Genomic DNA, 19,955 nt, shown 5'->3' on the forward strand with positions numbered 1-19,955 from the left:
GTTGATGAAGCAGTGGCAAGGTTTGAGAGAAGTCATCCAATTTTGAAAGAAGTTCTACTGTGGGTAAAATGCTGTCAAACAGTATTGCATGCTACTGAGAAACCATTAGCATAATGAAAGGAAGAGTCAATCAGTGCAGCAAACTTGATTGTTGTCTTATTTTAAGAAGCTGCCACAGCTACCCCAAACTTCAGCAATCATCACCCTGACCGATCAGTAGCCCTTAAGGAGGGCAAGACCCTTCACCAGAAAAAAGAAGACTCAGATGATAGCATCTTTAAGTAATAAAGTATTTTTAATTATGTACATTGTTTTTTTAGACTTAATGCTATTGCACATTTAACAGACTACAGTATAGTGTAAACATAGCTTTATATGCACTGGGAAACAAAAAAATTCGTGTGACTTGCTTTATTGCTATTATCCGTTTTATTTCAGTGGTCTGAAACTGAACCTGCAATATCTCCAAGGTATGCCTGTAGTCTTTCAAGACTGGCTTCCTTCATTTAGCATATTGTATTTGATATTCACCCATATTTTTTTAGTGTATCATTAGTTTTTTGTTGTAACCGAATAATATTTTTATGGTCTGGGTGTGCCAGAGTTTATCTGTTTACAATTGCAGGACATTAAATTGTTTAGAGTTTTGGGCTTTTGTGAATAAAGTCACTACGAACACTCAATTGTGAGTTTTTGTGTAAGTTGGTTGTTTGGGGTTAAATACCTAGGAAGTGGGATTGTTGAGTCATATGGTAAATGCATATTTACCTTTATAAAGACTGCCAAACATTTTTCCAAACTGATTATACCATGTTGCACTCCATCTGCAATGTATGAGAGTTCCAGTTGCTTTGCATCCATGTCAGCACTTGTTATTGTCAGTTTTTATTTCATTTTTGGAATTCTAATAGGTGTGTAGTGTTTTAATCTGCATTTTCCCAATGAGTAATAATATTAAGCATCGTTTCATGCATGTTTTTGACATCCATATATCTTTTTGGTGAAGTGTCTCAACATCTTTTGTCACTGCCATTTTTTCAGTTGAGTTGCTTATTTTCTCGTTATTGAAATTTTTAATATATTTTGCATATAAGTCCTTTGTAAGACACATGATTTGCAAATATTTTCTCAGTCTGTGGCTTGTCTTTTTATTCTCTTAACCGTATCTCTAACAGAGCAGAAGTTTTTGTTTTGATGACGTTCAATTTGTTCAGTTTTAAAATGGATCATGCTTTTATTGTTTGTTTTGTATTTAAGAAATTTTTGGAAGAATTAATATTGTTAAAATGTTCTTACTACCCAAAGTGATCTACAGCTTCAGTGCAATCAATCCCTATCAAAATTCCAATGGCATTTTTCACAGAGATAGGAAAAAAAAATCCTAAAATTTGTATGGAAACACAAAAGACCCAGAATAACCAAAGCAATCTTGAGAAAGAAGAGCAAAGCTGGAGGCATCATGCTTCCTGATTTCAAACTATATTACAATGCTATAGTAATCAAAACAGTATATTATTGGCATAAAAACAGACACATAGGTCAATGAAACAGAATCGAGAGCCCAGAAATTAACCCATACTTATATGGTCAATTAATTTACAACAAAGGAGCCAAGAATACACAACGGGGAAAGGACAGTCTCTTCAATAAATGGTGTTGGGAAAACTAGACAGCCACATGCAAAAAAAAATGAAATTGGGCCCTTATCTCACACCACATACAAAAATCGACTCAAAATGGATTAATTATTTAAATGTAAAACCTGAAACTGTAAATCTACTAGAAGAAAACATAGGGGAAATGTTTCTTGACATTGGCTTTGGCAACAATTTTTTGCTCGTGACACCAAAGGCAAAGGCAACAACAGCAAAAATAGACAAATGGGATTTTATCAACCTAAAAAGTTTTTGCACAACAAAGGAAAGAATTCAACAAAATGAAAGCACCCTATTGAATGGGAGAAAATATTTGCAAACCATTTATCCGATGAGTTAGTATCAAAAACAACGTGTACGACTCAATAACAAAATAATTTTAATCCAATTTTGAAATGGACGAAGGACCTGAATAAACATTTTCCCAAAGAAGACATACAAATGGCCAACATGTACATGAAAAAGTGTTCATTATCACTAATCAAAGAAATGCAAATCAAAAGCTCAGTGAAATATCATCTCACCAAAGTTAAAATGTCTACTCAAAAAGACAGAGGGTAACAAGTGTTGGCAAGGATGTGGAAGAAAGGGAATCCTTGTGCACTGTTAGTGGAAATGTAGCATTATGGAGGGTCCTCAAAAAATTAAAAATAGAACTACCATATAATGCAGAATTTCAAATTTTGAATATTGATAATTGAGCCAATCTAAATTTAGTGTTAAGATAAATGAAATGAGAACACTTGGTTTAGTGGGCTTTAATTTCTGTGTGAATCTAGCTATTGCCTGTAAAAATAATTAACACAGCATAGCACCAAAAATCTAAATTCTTAAAAATAAGTGCCAAAGCACTTTCTTTTCTTTTCTTCTTGGGAAGTTTTCTTACTATTGCAACTCAAAGCCTCTACCGACTCATCCATCTTTTTCAGTCAGTTAATTTTCTAGGTGATTTTACCATGTATATCTAAAAGTTTATGAATAATAGAGATTTTTAATATTTTGGTAGGGTAAATGAATACTACTTGAAATTTAAATTTTGTATAGAGTAGGAAGTTAAGGAAAAAATATGACTTTAAAATTAACCAACTTGTTATCTCATTCTAAGATAAATTAGCCCTTAGCATTTGGCCTGGCTGTTATAGTTTGTCTTTCTTCCTTCCTTTCTTTCTTCCTTCCTTCCTTTCTTTCTTTCTTTCTTTCTTTTCTTTCTTTCTTTCTTTTTCTTTCTTTCTTTCTTTCTTTCTTTCTTTCTTTCTTTCTTTCTTTCTTTTTCTTTCTTTCTTTCTTTCTTTTCTTCATTTCTTTTTTTCTTTCTTTCCTTGTCTTCTTTCTTTCTTTCTTTCTTTTCTTCTTTCTTTTGTTTCTTTTCTTTTTTCTTTCTTTCTTTCTTTCTTTCTCTTTCTTTCTTTCTTTTCTTCTTTCTTTCGTTTCTTTTCTTTTTTCTTTCTTTCCTTTTCTTCTTTCCTTCTTTCTTTCCTTTCTTTCTTTCTTTCTTTCTTTCCTCCTTTCTTTCTTTCCTTCTTTCTCATTCTTTCTTTCCTTCTTTCTTTCTTTCTGTCTTCCTTCCTTCCTTCCTTCCTTTCCTTTCCTTCTTCTCTCCCTCCCTTTCCTTCCTCCCTCCCTCCTTTCTTTCTTTCTTTCTTTCTTTCTTTCTTTCTTTCTTTCTTTCTTTCTTTCTTTCTTTCTTTCAGGTCCCTCAAGATCCACTGAAGTTTTATAAGAAGATTTACTTTTGCCTCAGTTGCCAGCTCTATTTGCCTTCTACAGAGTTTGCTGTATCATCCACCTCACACCACATTTACCGCTGTCGCCACTGCATTAACCTTGACAATGAGACTCAAAAACGAGAATCATGTTTGAAGTACAAATGTTTACTTCAACGACTTTACTATTCAGAAGCTGATTATGAAGATGATTCTAAAATTGCTTTCCTGATGCAGGTATGATCAGTAAATGTTGCCAATCATGGATGAAATTTGTCCATTGATTTTACAGAAAAGATTTCTGCTTTCTCATCCAAACCTATTAAAATAATGTTTCTCTTTCCCATGTTTATTCTTTGTGAAGCTTGCCTCTCTGGCAATTCTGAGTTTATATATGCAGACCTTGTGACAGAAAGTCATTTCAAGAGCTTTAGCTAATATGGTTTAAAAATTTTTTTAAAAGTTTTAAAACAGTTATTTCATTTCTTCCCTTTTCTCTCTTTTTTCATTAAAACAATAAAGTTTTTAATAACGCTAAGCGAATTGCTTATTCTTTATTAAATCTTAATTTCCTCATTTGTAAAATGGGAATAAAATGATCTGCAGTAACCCTGAGGATAAGATGATAGTTGCTAATGAATTTTGAAAAGTACTTAATACCATATAAATGTAAGGTAAAATTAGCATATTGGAAGAAATATACACCGCTTACTCTGGGTTAAAGATGCAGTCATGACTGTGAGATTGGTAACATATTATGGTTTGGGCAGAATGAGCAGAGATTTGATGAGAAATAAGCCATGTGCGCAGAAAACCTCATGAATAATGTTTTCCTTTAAAAAATATACTCAGTATAATTTGTTTTCTCAAGTAATAGAATAATTTAAAATTTTATGTTTAGAAGAAAACATTGTTTTTCACAAATGTTTTGACATGCAGCTACAAGATATTCAGTACCTGACTGAGAACATCTGGGCATCCCAGTCAGTGCTCAGTACCTGGAACGATCTCAATGATCTGGTCATGGTCAGGTGGGATAAGTCCTTGGAGTGGTCGCCCTGGAACTGCATTCTTCTTACCAAAGATGAAGGCACTGCTCATCTCAAGCTAAAGAGTGTTGAAGAGGTAAGGAGGTCAAACTTTATTTGGGACCTTAATTTGGTCATTGGAATTATTAGAGGTAACTTGACTGCCTTTTACTACATTCCATGCATAAGTTAAATACTTCCATTGGATTAAGAAACAGAGAACCCATGGATAACAGTAACAAAATACATGGATGGTATGTACGGCAGAGATTAAAATTGAAAGGAAGCTAAGACACTTAAAAGGTAAAGATAAGACATCTGAAAGTCTTCCAAGTACCTAACATGAAACCAGACCCTCCTAATAATAGCAAGTTCAAGCACATTAGTTCCACAGTAAATTCCATAAGAACAGGGATATTGTTTAGTTTATTTGTGTCTATATCTCTAATACCTACAACAGTGTCACAGACTAGGGAATTAATAAGTATTTGTTGAATGAATAAATGAATATTATCACCAGATAGGTATTTTGAAACCTAAAGTCTGTCCTTTGATTAATCATCACAAGTCTGCCTAAAAGCACGGTAGATTCTCAAATAAATTCTGTTCATAATTTTGTGCCCTAAATGACAATCATACTGATGGGGTATAGTTCTGAGGCTTCATTTTTCATTTGCTTCCAGTTAACTAGGAGTGGGGAAAGCACTGTAAAAATTAAATACCATTTAATTCCAGTAATTTATAAGATGCAATCTGTAAAACATTTTGATGAACAGAATTGAGGGGTCCCTGATGAGTTCCCCGAAAGCTCCTTTTATACTAAGCAAGCCTATGATCCCAACATCTGATATTGATTCTCTGCCTTCTGCTAATTAAATTGCTGTACTTTAATTCCATGCAAGATGTCAGCTAAGGGAAAATACAGAAATGACTTCAAATATAATAGTCGTTTTGAATCGTGCTATTTCCTGCCTGTGTTTTTATTAGGGAGGGGGAAGGAGTAAAGAGGAGAAACTAGTTAAAGTTTTAACTTTTTTGAATAATTTTCCATTAGGAGTCAGGCTAAGAAAAATTTTACTCTAGGGACTGAAGGAAAGGGTAACAAGAAACTGAAGCTATGTTAAATATTATATTTAGTAAACTAAGCTGCCTCATAAATATTTAATCACTGAAAGCCCAGCCAATACTAGCAATAGTGTTTCATATAGGACCCATAGTGGGATTGAAGTTCACTCCCAAAGCTGATATTCCACTGCTTCTTCAATTCATACACACAACTCCCTTTGTGTATTTAATCAAATTACTGCAGTATCAAATTAAATGTTCTATTCACATGCATTTCTAATTTCAGGATCTTACTGAATTTCTGTAAATAGAGCTCCGTTTACGCCAAGCAACCCTAGTGTAAATAAAGAAATGACTTCAAATATAATTGTCATTTCGGACAAACTAAAAAATTTGCCTTTTTATGGTTTTGGGCTGGTGTAATCGTTTAAGTATTAATATTCAGCCTACTTAAAGAATAGTTTATGTCCTGTTGTAATTTCCAGAATTTCCTAAATGCACAGAGGTATTTGCTATCTCATTGAGTAAAAAACTACTCAAAACTTAAAATAATCTTGATTCTTGCAATCATGATACAAATTGTAGGAAAAGCATGGAAAAAGACTTCTGTTCTTTGAACTGTATATGAGGCAGATCAGTTTCTCCTGGTGTGTGCAATGGCCAGAGTAGGACAATAGTGGATTTAAAGTCAAGACACCTGACCCAGTATTTCCCCATTTCTGTCATTAACGATCTGCAGGACATTAAGACCTTCCTTCTTTGCTTTGCAAAATTTTATAAAGGTTAGCAAAAAACATGAAATTGGTATAAAGGATTAGAGTAGATTAGAGCTTTGAATTCTGGCTCTATCACTTATGGGAGAAGTTGGGCAAGTTTGTTAATGTCTCAATGCCCCGGTTTTCTCATCTATAAAATGGGGATAATGGATATTTTTCCATATTATATTACTCTTTAAGAGTTACTTATTGTTCCTTTTATTGTATGTACCATAATGTGCTATTCTCATCTTTGATGATTACTTTTTGCCTTTATGCACTTTGAAAACCTATAAAGTTCTCTACATGTTTTGTTTAATGTTGTATAACAGAAATGTGTTAGTACTTCTTGAATGAAATATGGGCTAAGAAGTGTTGGAATAAGGTTAAATGAGTATTTTGACCTGGTGAATTTGTCTGTAGAGAGGAAACTTTTTTTAAAAAATTGAAGTATAACTGATTTATAATATTATATTAGTTTCAGGTGTACAGCACAGTGATTCAATATTTGTATAGATTATACTCTAAAGTTATTATAAAACAATGGCCATATTTGCCTATGCTGTACAATATATTCTTGTTGCTTATTTATTTATGCATAGTAGCTTGTGCCTCTTAATCCATACTCCCATCTTGCCTTCCTTTTCCCCACTGGCAGCCACTAGTTTTTTCTCTGTATCTGTGACTCTGTTTCTATTTTGGTGTATACATTTGTTTTATTTTTTAGATTGTACATGTAAGTGATAATATAGAGTATTTGTCTTTCTCTCTCTGACTTATTTCCCTAAGTATAATGCTCTCTAGGTCATCTGTATTGTTGCTAATGGTGGAATTTCATTCTTTTTTACGGCTGAATAATGTTCCATTGTGTATATATACATACCATAGAGAGGAAACTTTAAAATAAGCCCAGGATATTTCTACATAATGCTTTCTTTAAGAATGCCACATCCTTTGGCTCCTTTTCTCCAGGGCTTTCTTTATCTTGACTTGACACTATGGAAGGATCTTTAGTAAGGAGATATCTTAGTAAAGAGATACCTAACCTTTCACAAAACAAATTTTAGGAGGAGGTACAGGTAGTATTTGTGATTTGGTTGAAAAGAAGAGTCAATTAAGATTAATGAAGAGGGGCTTCCCTGGTGGCTCAGTGGTTAAGAATCCGCCTGCCAATGCAGGGGACACAGGTTCGAGCCCTGGTCTGGGAAGATCCCACATGCCGCAGAGCAACTAAGCCTGTGTGCCACAACTACTGAGCCTGCGCTCTAGAGCCCGCGAGCCACAACTACTGAGCCTACATGCCACAACTACTGAAGCCTGTGCCCCTAGCACTCATGCTCCACAACAAGAGAAGCCACCGCAGTGAGAAGCCCACGCACCGCAACGAAGAGCAGCTCCCGCTTGCCACAACTAGAGAAAACCCGCACACAGCAACAAAGACCCAATGCAGCCAAAAAAAAACAGAAAGCAAAAAAGAATAAAGAGAATAGACAGTATTTATTAATTCAACCAGAATTTGCTTTTCAATCTGCCGGATATTGTGATAAGTGCTTGGGGAAAAGCAAGGAAATGTAATGGATACAATACTTCATTGTTTCAGTTGCATTTGAGTTTAGCTGCAAATAACAGACTAAGCAGTATAATGACTTAATCAAATATGGGGTCAGTTGTCTTATATAATAGGGATCCAGAGTTTGGCATCTGGAGACTTGTATGGTAGCTCCACAATGCTCTCAGAAACCCAGGCCTTCTAACTTCTTCCTCAGCCATATTTAACCTTTGGCTTTAACCCTAATGATTGTGTACTCTTAGAGACAGATAGCTACTTCATCTTCTGCATTATATCCCCCTCCTAGATATGGCAAAAGCCTAAAGGTACTTCCCACTCCTAAAAAGCTTCCCTGTAAGCTTTATCCAATGACTTCTTTTTTACAAATGTACATATATACATGTGTGTATATATAAATATATATATATTTCTGCCATATATATGTGTGTATATATATATATACACATACACACACATATATATGTCAGAAACTTGTCATATGGCTACCCCTAGCTATAATAAAGCCTAAGAAAGCTGAGCACATCACAAAATACAAAATAAGGCCCCTATATAGATTTGGGCCTCTAAATATGAATGCAAGAGAGAATGAATATTGGGTTGGCAACTAGCATTGTGCCCCTCTCATTAGAAAACAGATTGTCTTATAATGTGGCAAAGCTACATTACAGAGAAAGTTCAAAGTGCTGCTATAGCTGTGGAGAGACAAGAAGCCTAAAAATTAATTATGAACAAATAAAAATGGAAAGGCACAAAGATTTGATAAAGGCAGGAAAGTTATTTTCTATTTAGAAGACAGAAGAGAAACACAAGAGAAACAGTGCAGGGACTCATATCTAAGGTAGTAAAAAGGGTGACTAAAGAGAAGCTTACATTGTCACAGCACCATTGTGATCTTTATTTTGAACTCTGGAGATATAGAGGGAAGGACTAATTTTAGAAAAAAAAATTAAAGTGGGTAATTGTATCAGTATTGAAATAGATTTATAGAGAACTAAGGTGACAAGAGCATTCACACAAAAATATTGATTGACTCTTTACCTTATGGTGCCAAGACACACATGTATGAAAAAGACCCAGTGTGAGGGACTTCCCTAGTGGTCCAGTGGGTCAGACTCCACACTCCCAATGGAGGGGACCCGGGTTCAATCCCTGGTCGGGGAACTAGTGCTGCAACTAAGAAGCCCACATGCCACAACTAAAAAAAGATCCCTCGTGCTGCAACTAAGACCCAGCGCAGCCAAAATAAATAAATAAATATTAAAAAAAAAAAAGACTCAGTTTGAATCTTTAAGGAGCCTTTCTTATCATCATGGAAGAGACTTGCAAGTAAATAGTGAAATTCAAGGCAGAATGAACTAAATATTACAATTAAAATACATGAAAGTGCTTGCAAGTATATAAGAAGGAGGGGTTAGTTTAGACTTAGAGAGGTCAGAGGGAGAATCAAGAAAGGCTTCCAGGTTAAAGCGTCATAAAAGCTGAGCCCCGAAAGATGATGGACAAAGTGAGAATAAATGTTTTCTGGGCTGAAAGAACTGAGAAGTAAAGGCACTGAGGCATAAAAGTGTTTTTACTTGGCAAAATATATTTGTGACATTTAATAGAATTTGATTTTCTTTTCTTTTCAGGGATATGAACCCTTGTTTATTCACAAGATCAAACACAAACATTTCCTGGCTAAGAACTATTTTTCACAAATTCCAGTGCTGGCTTCATTTTTACTTGGTGATGGTGAAGTAGATGAGATCAGAAAGAAACATCAATCAGAACCAACATCTAAGATTATAGATATCCACAGGCCTAGTCCTTAAAAGATCCAGGACTATTTGTTTGATGATCAGCATTTTTGTCCACTGCTAATAGAGTAATACAGAGGTCACACAGTACGGTAGTAGAATTTTATCTTTTATTGATTTTAATTGTTCTTCATAGTGTCATAAGTTGTATGAAGAGAAAACATCCCTATACAAATGCTTTATCGTTAGTGTTAAATTTAAATATAATTGTGTTACTGAAATTAATATTTTAAAGAGAACATTTTATTTTTAGATTAAAATTTTTAAAAATTTCAACTACATTATATTATACTTAAAATCAACAGACAAACAAAAGCTAGGCTTAATTTTCAACTCAAAAAATTTATTTTAGAAAAAATTGTAGTTACAGGAGAATAGTCAGTATACGGATGAGAGGAAACATTATAGAATACTCTTTCATGAAAATCTTTACATATAGGATAAAAGATGCTATGTTTTAATATAGGGATTTGAATCTTCACATTTTATCTTCTACTTTCATCTTCCATTCTTCTCAAAATTTCAATGAAAAAACAAACTATAAACAAACAAAAAAGTTCATTCCATACTGGAAAACAGGGTGAACAGTGGAACTATATTTTATTCTATGGTAGAAAAACTCCCTGTGGGGCAATGATGAAACTCTGTAAGAACAATAAAAATGGTCAAGTAAACTATAACAATTCCTTTCCCTAATAAACCAAAGGAATAACCTTGACCACATGCATGTCAGGGACGTACAATGATGAACAACGGTATATGAGTCAATCTTAACAGGAAATACGTTCAAAATAGGATAATTCAAGGAGAGTTTATTTACAAAGGGACTTCTTATAAAGCGTGAGCAGTGTGTAGGGAAACTAAGGGAATAGTGTAGGAATGTAGGGTCACTATCAGATAAGCTGTGTCTACCCTAATCTCAAATGGATCCGGGGAGGGAACGGTCTGGGAACCCAGAAAGAGAGTGTAAAGGAGATAACTGAGATCAGTGAGCAACTCTCAGGGCCCTAGGTGATCTCATGAGCTAGAGAAATAAATATCAGACCTCATACTTCTCTCTTCCTCCAGTCTCTTGCTTGGGTTTCCCATTGGAAGAACCCGAAAGGAAAGCAGAAAAAATAGAAGTCTGTGGACATAATTCGTATAGCTTCAGGGCAAAGATCAGAGGAGACAAGTGGGAGAGTGCATTTGGCTGGCTAAAGAGAAGACATCCAGCTAGAGAGAAGAATTAAAAGTGAAAGTGAAGAGCTATAATTCAAGTAGCAATATTTCATACACACACAACATATATATTTGTATATATTATACTTATATATAAGTATATATGTGCGTATGTGTATATTATATATATATATAGAGAGAGAATTCTCTTAATTTCAATCAGTAATTAATGAGGCTGTTCTCTCAAGTTTAGTGATCAAGGAGTCAAGGAATTCAATCTAAATATTAATATTTATTCTACATAAATATTTACCAACATTTTAGCAACATATTTTCTAGGATATCCACAGTTTTTTTACTTAGCAAAAGCATGGCACATGATTATTGTCTTTAAGGAACTAAACATTGAAAAGGGAAGCACTATAAAGCTGTTGTTATTTTCAAGTTTTCATAGACAATTCAGATGTTCTGGGAACTTTCTAAACAATAAATTGCAGATAGGATTAGATTGGGGACCATTCTGATCACTAATAAACAGGTAAAAATTTAACACAGACAAAAGTGGGTTTACACTGGAATGGAAATAACCAGGTTTTCACAAGACAGTTCAGGAGAAACCCCCAGGTCAGAGTAGGAAGAGCAGAGGAGGCAGCAGGAAGGGCTGGGGCAGCAGGCAGCGAGGGGGCAATAGATAGGGGCAAGTAGAGGACTTTGAGAGTTCCTCTATTGCCCTAGGAGTAAAGCACTTGCTTATAGTAATGGAAGACTTGTGGAGTACAACTGGTGGGGGGCAGAGCGAGGGCAGGCAACCAGAGCTATTGAATCATACATGAAAAGGGGCAGCACCTTAATTTAGGGCTGGGAAAATAACCACAAAGAGCAAAAAAAAAAAAAAAAAAAAAAAAAAGGCTCAACAACAGAGAGACTTTGCTTAATAAGGTCAACTCTTCTGGGAAACTCTTTTCCATCCCATTGGAACTACAGCTCTCATTTTACACAGGTCTCCAAAAATCCACAGCAGAAGGGGCTAGAGATGGTGTCAGGCTAGAGAGCAGCCAGCAGGGAAAAAGTCCAGTTGCTGCCTACTAGAATCCTGGCACTAGGGTACTGGACAGCAACCAGTTAAGAAGTTAAACTCCCCTGCCGTAGAAGGACCTGCTTTTCTCTAGTTTATGACCTGATGAGCACACCTCCCCTGGCCCACTAACAAATGAAACTGTAGAAGGTGTTTCCTTCTTTCTCCTTTAGGACTATATTATATGGATAGAGGCCTAAACAGTAGAACAGAACAAAGTTTTATATCCCAATATTGCAAAAACAAGCTGAAAAAAGATGGTCACTGTATACGTAAAGATTCAAAAATCAAAAAAGGGATCCTTTTGAAGAATGAGAACAAATATTCATTTAACAGATCTCAACTATATTAAGGACATTTGATAGCATTTTTCATCTTTTGGAAAAAAAATACTGGGAAAAATTGCTATTACATAAATCATTACAATAAATAAATAAATACAACAAAATAAACAATTGCTGAATTAGAATAAACAACACACTAATGGCAATGAAGAGCAGATTTGGTACTTGAAAGCTAAAGCTAATACAGGGATTGGGTGATTAGCTCAAGATAGTCCTCTAGAGATTTCCCTGGCAGTCCAGTCAGTGGTTAAGACTCTGCATTCCCAATGCAGGGGGCATGAGTTTGATCCCTGGTCGAGGAACTAAGATCCTGCATGCCACACGGTGCCGTCAAAAAAAAAAGATAGTCCCCTTGAATTCAGAGGAAAAGTCAAAGAAATGAGGAAGATGAGCAAAAATGATAAGTCTAACAGCTTTGCTTTGTCTACACTAGAAATAACATAAGCCTAAAATGGAGTAGAGAAGGAGAAACAATTAGCAAAGGGAGATTTAAAGCTAATTTCCCTAAGCTAAAAAGGCATATATCCATAGCTGTATAAAGGATCTACCAAGTACTGGGAAAATTAATATAGAGATACACATAGACACAACCTCATGACATTTCTGGATTTCAGAAATATTGGACAAATTCTATAAGCATTCAAGTTGAAGAGGAAAAGCCACAAGGAAAAAAGTCAATAACAACAGCATAGATTTCTCTTCTGCAACACTAAGTGCCAGAAGGTGAAGGAGGAACACTTCTGTTGAAGACTTTTGAATTCTGAGGGTGAAAAAATGACCTAAGAATTTTACTTTCAGGCAAATTTTTTTTGGTGAAGACAACAGGAAGACATTGTTAGGCAGGAAGCATGTCATCAGTCTATGTGTACTCATTCTGTCCTCCAGCTGACCTCGAAACTATGGAGGTAGGGTCTGGGCATGATACTGTATATGAGAAATGGCAGTGAGCACTGCAACTTCAATCCTTTCTAAATGATCATCATTTGTATGGTTATGAAACAATGCAATGAACAAAAATAAATTTTCAAATAAAAATCTATACTGCAAAAAACAAAAATATGAATCAACAACAAAAAAATACCCTGAGTATTGTCACTAAATGTCTGCTGTAGGAGGGTTCAGAGGGATAAAAGTGTTCCAAATCTTTTCAAGGGGAGATGAGTAAATGGATATATAGGTAGGAAAGTTGGTATTCAAATATTTAGTTAAAAAATTTAAAGGCAACTGCTAGCAGAATGAAAATGGAATTATAAACTCCACATTTCTAGAGAGAAAAAGGGAACAGTGACAAACTTGAGAACTATTGTGAAATAAAGGGGTTTTGTTTGTTTTTTTAGGTTAATAGGAAGTATATATAAGAGAAAAACAAGATTAAAAATATCACAGTGCATAAATTTGAATGGGTTAAAATTCTAGTAAAGGATAGTTATTCTGTTTGTTTGTTTTTTACGGTACGCGGGCCTCTCACTGTTGTGGCCTCTCCCGCTGCTTCGGACGCGCAGGCTCAGCGGCCATGGCTCACGGGCCCAGCCGCTCTGTGGCACGTGGGATCCTCCCGGACCGGGACACGAACCCGCGTCCCCTGCATCGGCAGGCGGACTCTCAACCACTGCGCCACCAGGGAAGCCCAAGGATAGTTATTCTTATATGGTATCAAAGGAGTGAACTACAAGCTGTGTACCAGATATGTACCCCCAATAAAATGACATTTAAAGATATATAGTAAAACTATATCAGTCATATACAAATAGACAACAAAATAATTGGTGGCAATATTAATATCGAGGATGAAATCAAGAAGAAAAAGAGCAAAAGAAGTTACTTTATTTTGATAAATTATTATTCACAATATAAATGGAGAATTAATCTCTACATTGGGTATGCAAGTAGGCTTAAAACAAAAAGTCAGTTGGGAAACAATTCTCCATAGGTTTTTAACATTTCTGCACGTCTTTTGAGCAGAGGTACTTAGTTCTCCTTTTTTCAAGGATGTTTGTGAAGCAAGCAGTCTTAGAAGATATACTGTTCACTGTTCCCTGTAAAAGATTCATAGTCTCTAAGCCCAGCATTCCCAGTCTATGAAGCAGCTCACAGTGTGCATGTGTCATCTGGACTTTGTGTCACCCTGAGGGATTTAGGGCAAAATGCTGATCTTCTGGCTGCTGCTGTTTCTGTGAAAAATAAATTGTGCTTTATCTCTGACCCAGGAGTCTCATGTCTTTTACTATCATTTATGAACTTGTGGCACCAAACTTGTTACCTTGCAATTAGGACAGCATTTCAGATACTTCACAGTTCTTGATACAGATAACCTTAGAAATGGAAAACAAAAAAAAGGGAAATGAGTCAAGAGGTACAAAATGCTGTTTCTCTTCTCTTTCCAGGAACACTGGGTGATTGATTGCAATTCTCCATCCTCTTGAAGTGAGGCAGGATTATGTAGCATGCTTTGTCCAATGTAACGCAATTAAAATGATCTTGTGTCACTTTTGAGCATTAAAGGAATGAAAGATTCTGATTCTACTAACTAGATATTCTTCTTCTAATAAATAGAAAAAGAATGAATGCTCCCCAATTCATGAGGCCAGCATATCCTTGATATCAAAATTTGACAAGGATAGTACAAGAAAGAAAATGATAGGCCAATTTCACTATGAATATAGATGCAAAAATCCTAAACAAAATATTAGCAAATAAGGGGGATAGCTCAGTGGTAGAGCATTTGACTGCAAACCAAATCCAAAAAGTGTAATAAAAGATAAAAGCATATGGTTTTTCCCGGATATTCTTCATGTGCTTCTTCAGTTCTACCTTCCCCCCTTCTCTTCTCATCTTTGTGCCCTTGGAGGCTGATATTTATGCAGTGCATCAATGAGTGCACAATATTCCTCAGTTGGGTTTGGTCAATAGGAAGCATCAGCAGGAAATTTGAGGTCTGAGAGAAAGAGGTTGAGATATTTATTACCCTGGCTTCTCCCATCTGCCTTTTGGTCTGTTGTTGTCAAGTGACTGCTTTTATCTGCCTAAGACCACAGCTGTGGTTGGACGGTCATCCCTCCTACTCTTCAACTCTCTTTGAGTTCTGGGGCTCATTCCTTCTCTTTACTTCTTCAGCTTATGGGTGATAATGGCTTTCTTTTGTAGCTGGGTTAAGGTGCTTCACTTTTTCTTTTTGATTTCCTTAAACAATGTCATCTCCTTTGTAAACAGTCCTTTTACTAAATACTTCTCAAATTAGCCAGTTTGAATCTGCCAACAGGTTCTGCTGGACCATGAACAAAGCAGTAATTGGTACCAAGAGTGGTCCCAGTAAATGGACTTTAAGATGTAATCCTAGGCTCGGGCTGCTTACATGTTTGAAGAGCATGTGGGTACCCTCCATATAGGAAATGGGACACTGGTAATATGCAGTGTGTGGTAGCATCATGATTACTCAAAACTTCGCCAGTGGAGGCATGGAACGGGGTGCAGGATGGCCGATAAGCTTAGGGAGATGAAATGCAATTAGTCAGTTTGATGACAAAGATTGTGGCATAAGATGGGTATTCTTACACTAGAGGGAGTCCATAAAGAAATGGATATATTGAAAGCCTTAAATGTCCAATACAGACCCAGACAGAAATTCAGAAAGCCCTTAAGTCAGCTCTAAAGAAATTATCTCCTGCATATACAGGGAATACGTGGCTAAGGATTAAGTCTGAAGCCTGATTGTAATGTGTGTAGTGTTGTCTTGTCAATTAGATGTGCACCCAGGTTAGATCTCATGCTTAGGTAAGGATACTGGTGAGGAAGAACAATGTATGGTCTGGTATGAGTTAGCCTATATACTGAAAGAGTTTCAGGAGTGTGTCAATTTTTACTTAGATTCAGGGGAGTATATATAAGAATTTATTGTAAGGATGTTAGACTAAAAAGGGTAAAACAAAAGATTATATCAAGCCAAATTGATGTTCTTGCCTAGAATTCAAGATTTAATGTGTTGGCTTGAGGCCCTGAGAATTGCTATATGTGTTAACTGGAGCCTAAACTCAAAAGTGACCTATATCAGTGAGCTTGAAATGCCAGGACTCCCCCTGGAAAATATTAGGAAGATGGGTTGTTGGAGTGGATCTGTTATGTGCAACTTTCTCAGATGCCTCTTAAAGGTGTCTATACTCCACAAGAGGGTCTTCACCAAGACATTAAAAAATGCGATCGTAAGTGGATTATGATCCTTGAAAAACTCTGTGGTGACTGTTCCCTGTAAGCTGGAGATGACAGTGGTGGCTGCAGTGGAATTTGACAGCCTGGTTTAATGGGAATAATGCAATCCCCAGTGCTAGAAGTGAGGCTGAAACTTAAGCATCAGAAAAAAGTGGGCAGTTATAATAAGAACCCTAGGGGCAGAGTGGTTTGTTCCTGCAGGGATTTATAACAATGGTTAATTGATGATCAGATCCATGGGCATGAAATGGACTGCTGTATTAGTTTTTTAGAGGCTGTAACAAATAACCACAGATTGCGTGGTTTAAAACAACAGGGATCTCTTCTCCCACAGTTCTGGAGGCCAGAAGTCTAAAATCAAGGTTCAGCGGAGCCTCATTCCCTCCGCATGTCCTATGGGAGAATTCCTCATTGCTCTTCTAGCTTCTGCTGGCTCCAGGCATTCTTCGGCTGCTTTGGCTGCATCACTCCAATTTCTGCCTCTGTGGTCACTGGGCCTCCTCCTCTATGTGTGTCTGTGTCTTTTCTTCTGTCTCTATGTCGACACTCGTCATTGGGTTAAGGGCCTACCTGGGTAATCCAGGATGATTTCATCTAGAGATCCTTCATGCAATCACATCTGGAAATATTCTTTGTTCACATAAGGTCACATGTACCAGGTCCATGTACTGGGACATGGATATATCTTTTTAGGAGCCACCTTTCAATCCACTATAGCAGTATGGTTCTATATCAGCAGAAAAATTCCAGTTCCGAAGGTCAGAAAAATAATTAAAGTATGGTAGTGAGGAATCTTGGTCTTTTACCAGAGTTCTCAAACTTAAGCTATTTCACAGATGTTAAAATATAGAGGCATATTAAACATTTTAAGAGTTTATTTGAGTACAATCTCTTTGAATTGGGCCGTGTCAAACCTTAAGTGGTTAGGGGCGTTCTGCCAAAAGGAACCAGGGGAAAGATTTATATTGAGAAAGTGTGGAAACAAAGAACAGAAATTATTATTTTAACATCTTTATTGGAGTATAATTGCTTTACAATGGTGTGTTAGTTTCTGCTTTATAACAAAGTGAATCAGCTATACATATACATATATCCCCATATCTCCTCCCTCATGCGTCTCCCTCCCACCCTCCCTGTCCCACCCCTCTAGGTGGTCACAAAGCACCGAGGTGATCTCCCTGTGCTATGCGGCTGCTTCCCACTAGCTATCTATTTTACCTTTGGTAGTGTATATGTGTCCATGCCACTCTCTCACTTTGTCCTAGCTTACCCTGGCCCCCTCTCCGTGTCCTCAAGTCCATTCTCTACGTCTGCGTCTTTATTCCGGTCCTGCCCCTAGGTTCTTCAGGACCAGTTTTTAAAATTATTTTTTTAGGTTCCATATATATGTGTTAGCATACGGTATTTGTTTTTCTCCTTCTGACTTACTTTACCCTGTATGACAGTCTCTAGGTCCATCCACCTCACTACAAATAACTCAATTTCGTTTCTTTTTATGGCTGAGTAATATTCCATTGTATATATGTGCCACATCTTCTTTATCCATTCATCCGATGATGGGCACTTAGGTTGTTTCCATCTCTGGGCTATTGTAAATAGAGCTGCAAGGAACATTTTGGTACATGACTCTTTTTGGATTTTGGTTTTCTCAGGGTATACGCCCAGTAGTGGGATTGCTGGGTCATATGGTAGTTCTATTTGTAGTTTTTTAAGGAACCTCCATACTGTTCTCCATAGTGGCTGAACCAATTCACATTCCCACCAGCAGTGCAAGAGTGTTCCCTTTTCTCCACACCCTCTCCAGCATTTACTGTTTGTAGATTTTTTGACGATGGCCATTCTGACTGGTGTGAAGTGATACCTCATTGTAGTTTTGATTTGCATTTCTCTAATGATTAGTGATGTTGAGCATCTTTTCATGTGTTTGTTGGCAATCTGTATATCTTCTTTGGAGAAATGTCTATTTAGGTCTTCTGCCCATTTTTGGATTGGGTTGTTTGTTTTTTTGATATTGAGCTACATGAGCTGCTTGTAAATTTTGGAGATTATTCCTTTGTCAGTTGCTTCATTTGCAAATATTTTCTCCCATTCTGAGGGTTGTCTTTTTGTCTTGTTTATGGTTTCCTTTGCTGTGAAAAAGATTTTAAGTTTCATTAGGTCCCATTTCTTTATTTTTGTCTTTATTTCCATTTCTGTAGGAGGTCAAAAAGGATCTTGCTGTGATTTATGTCATGGAGTGTTCTTCCTATGTTTTCCTCTGAGAGTTTTATAGTGTCTGGCCTTACATTTAGGTCTTTAATCCATTTTGAGTTTATTTCTGTGTATGGTGTTAGGGAGTGTTCTAATTTCATTCTTTTACATGTAGCTGTCCAGTTTTCCCAGCACCACTTATTGAAGAGGCTGTCTTTTCTCCATTGTATATTCTTGCCTCCTTTATCAAAGATAAGGTGACCATATGTACATGGGTTTATCTCTGGGCTTTCTATCCTGTTCCATTGATCTATATTTCTGTTTTTGTGCCAGTACCATACTGTCTTGATTACTGTAGCTTTGTAGTATAGTCTGAAGTCAGTGAGCCTGATTCCTCCAGCTCCATTTTTCTTTCTCAAGATTGCTTTGGCTATTCGGGGTCTTTTGTGTTTCCATACAAATTATGCAATTTTTTGTTCTAGTTCTGTGAAAAATGCCATTGGTAGTTTGATAGGGATTGAATTGAATCTGTAGATTGCTTTGGGTAGTATAGTCATTTTCACGATGTTGATTCCTCCAATCCGAGAACATGGTATATCTCTCCATCTGTTTATATCATCTTTAATTTCTGTCATCAGTGTCTTGTAGTTTTCTGTATACAGGTCTTTTGTCTCCTTAGGTAGGTTTATTCCTAGGTATTTTATTCTTTTTGTTGCAATGGTAAATGGGAGTGTTTCCTTAATTTCTCTTTCTGATTTTTCATCGTTAGTGTATAGGAATGCAAGAGATTTCTGTGCATTACTTTTGTATCCTGCTACTTTACCAAATTCATTGATTAGCTCTAGAAGTTTTCTGGTAGCATCTTTAGGATTCTCTATGTATAGTATCATGTCATCTGCAAACAGTGAGAGTTTTACTTCTTTTCCAATTGGAGAACAGAAATTATTTGATTGGCTATAACTTAAAGCCTAGTTGGGTCTTTGTGATTGGTTGTCCTTAGCATTTTGATTTCATAACCCTGAGACATTTACAGGCTTAGATTTTTGGTTTCCTTATGTACGCTGCTGCCATGGCATTAGAGCTCCCTCAGTCTAATGGCTTTCTTGTTTAATTAATTTAACACAGACCCACAGACTCTTTATGTAGGGAGAGACTGGCTCTCTTTAAAGAATGACTCTTCCACAAACGTGTGTTTACTGTGTATGTTCCTCCAAGCCTTCTCCAGTGGGACCTATCTCATTGACAGTGCGCAGGAGGAAACAAATACCCAGACCTTCTAAGTGCTCTTAGATACTGGCTCTGAGATGACTCTGATCTCCAGAGATTCAAAACATCAGTGTGGCTTACTGGGAGTCTGTGACGGCTAGGCAGTAAGCTGGTTCCTGCCCCAAATCAATTCAGCAATGAGTG

The 19,955-nt window shown here is 36.4% G+C and overlaps 1 protein-coding gene across 1 annotated transcript in view; it reads left to right on the forward strand.

The window, feature by feature from the left end:
• The window catches only part of IQUB (IQ motif and ubiquitin domain containing), a 62,757-nt gene extending 52,998 nt beyond the window's left edge, over positions 1 to 9,759 (forward strand). Inside the window, exons 11-13 of the mRNA XM_030857673.2 lie at positions 3,347 to 3,595; positions 4,298 to 4,483; positions 9,405 to 9,759. Coding sequence (XP_030713533.1) covers positions 3,347 to 3,595; positions 4,298 to 4,483; positions 9,405 to 9,587 — 618 coding nt within the window. The 3' untranslated portion in view covers positions 9,588 to 9,759. The remainder of the gene's footprint in view (positions 1 to 3,346; positions 3,596 to 4,297; positions 4,484 to 9,404) is intronic.
• Positions 9,760 to 19,955: the final 10,196 nt, after the last annotated feature.

Source organism: Globicephala melas, chromosome 9 (genome assembly GCF_963455315.2).
Source record: "Globicephala melas chromosome 9, mGloMel1.2, whole genome shotgun sequence".
Lineage (NCBI taxonomy): Eukaryota > Metazoa > Chordata > Mammalia > Artiodactyla > Delphinidae > Globicephala > Globicephala melas.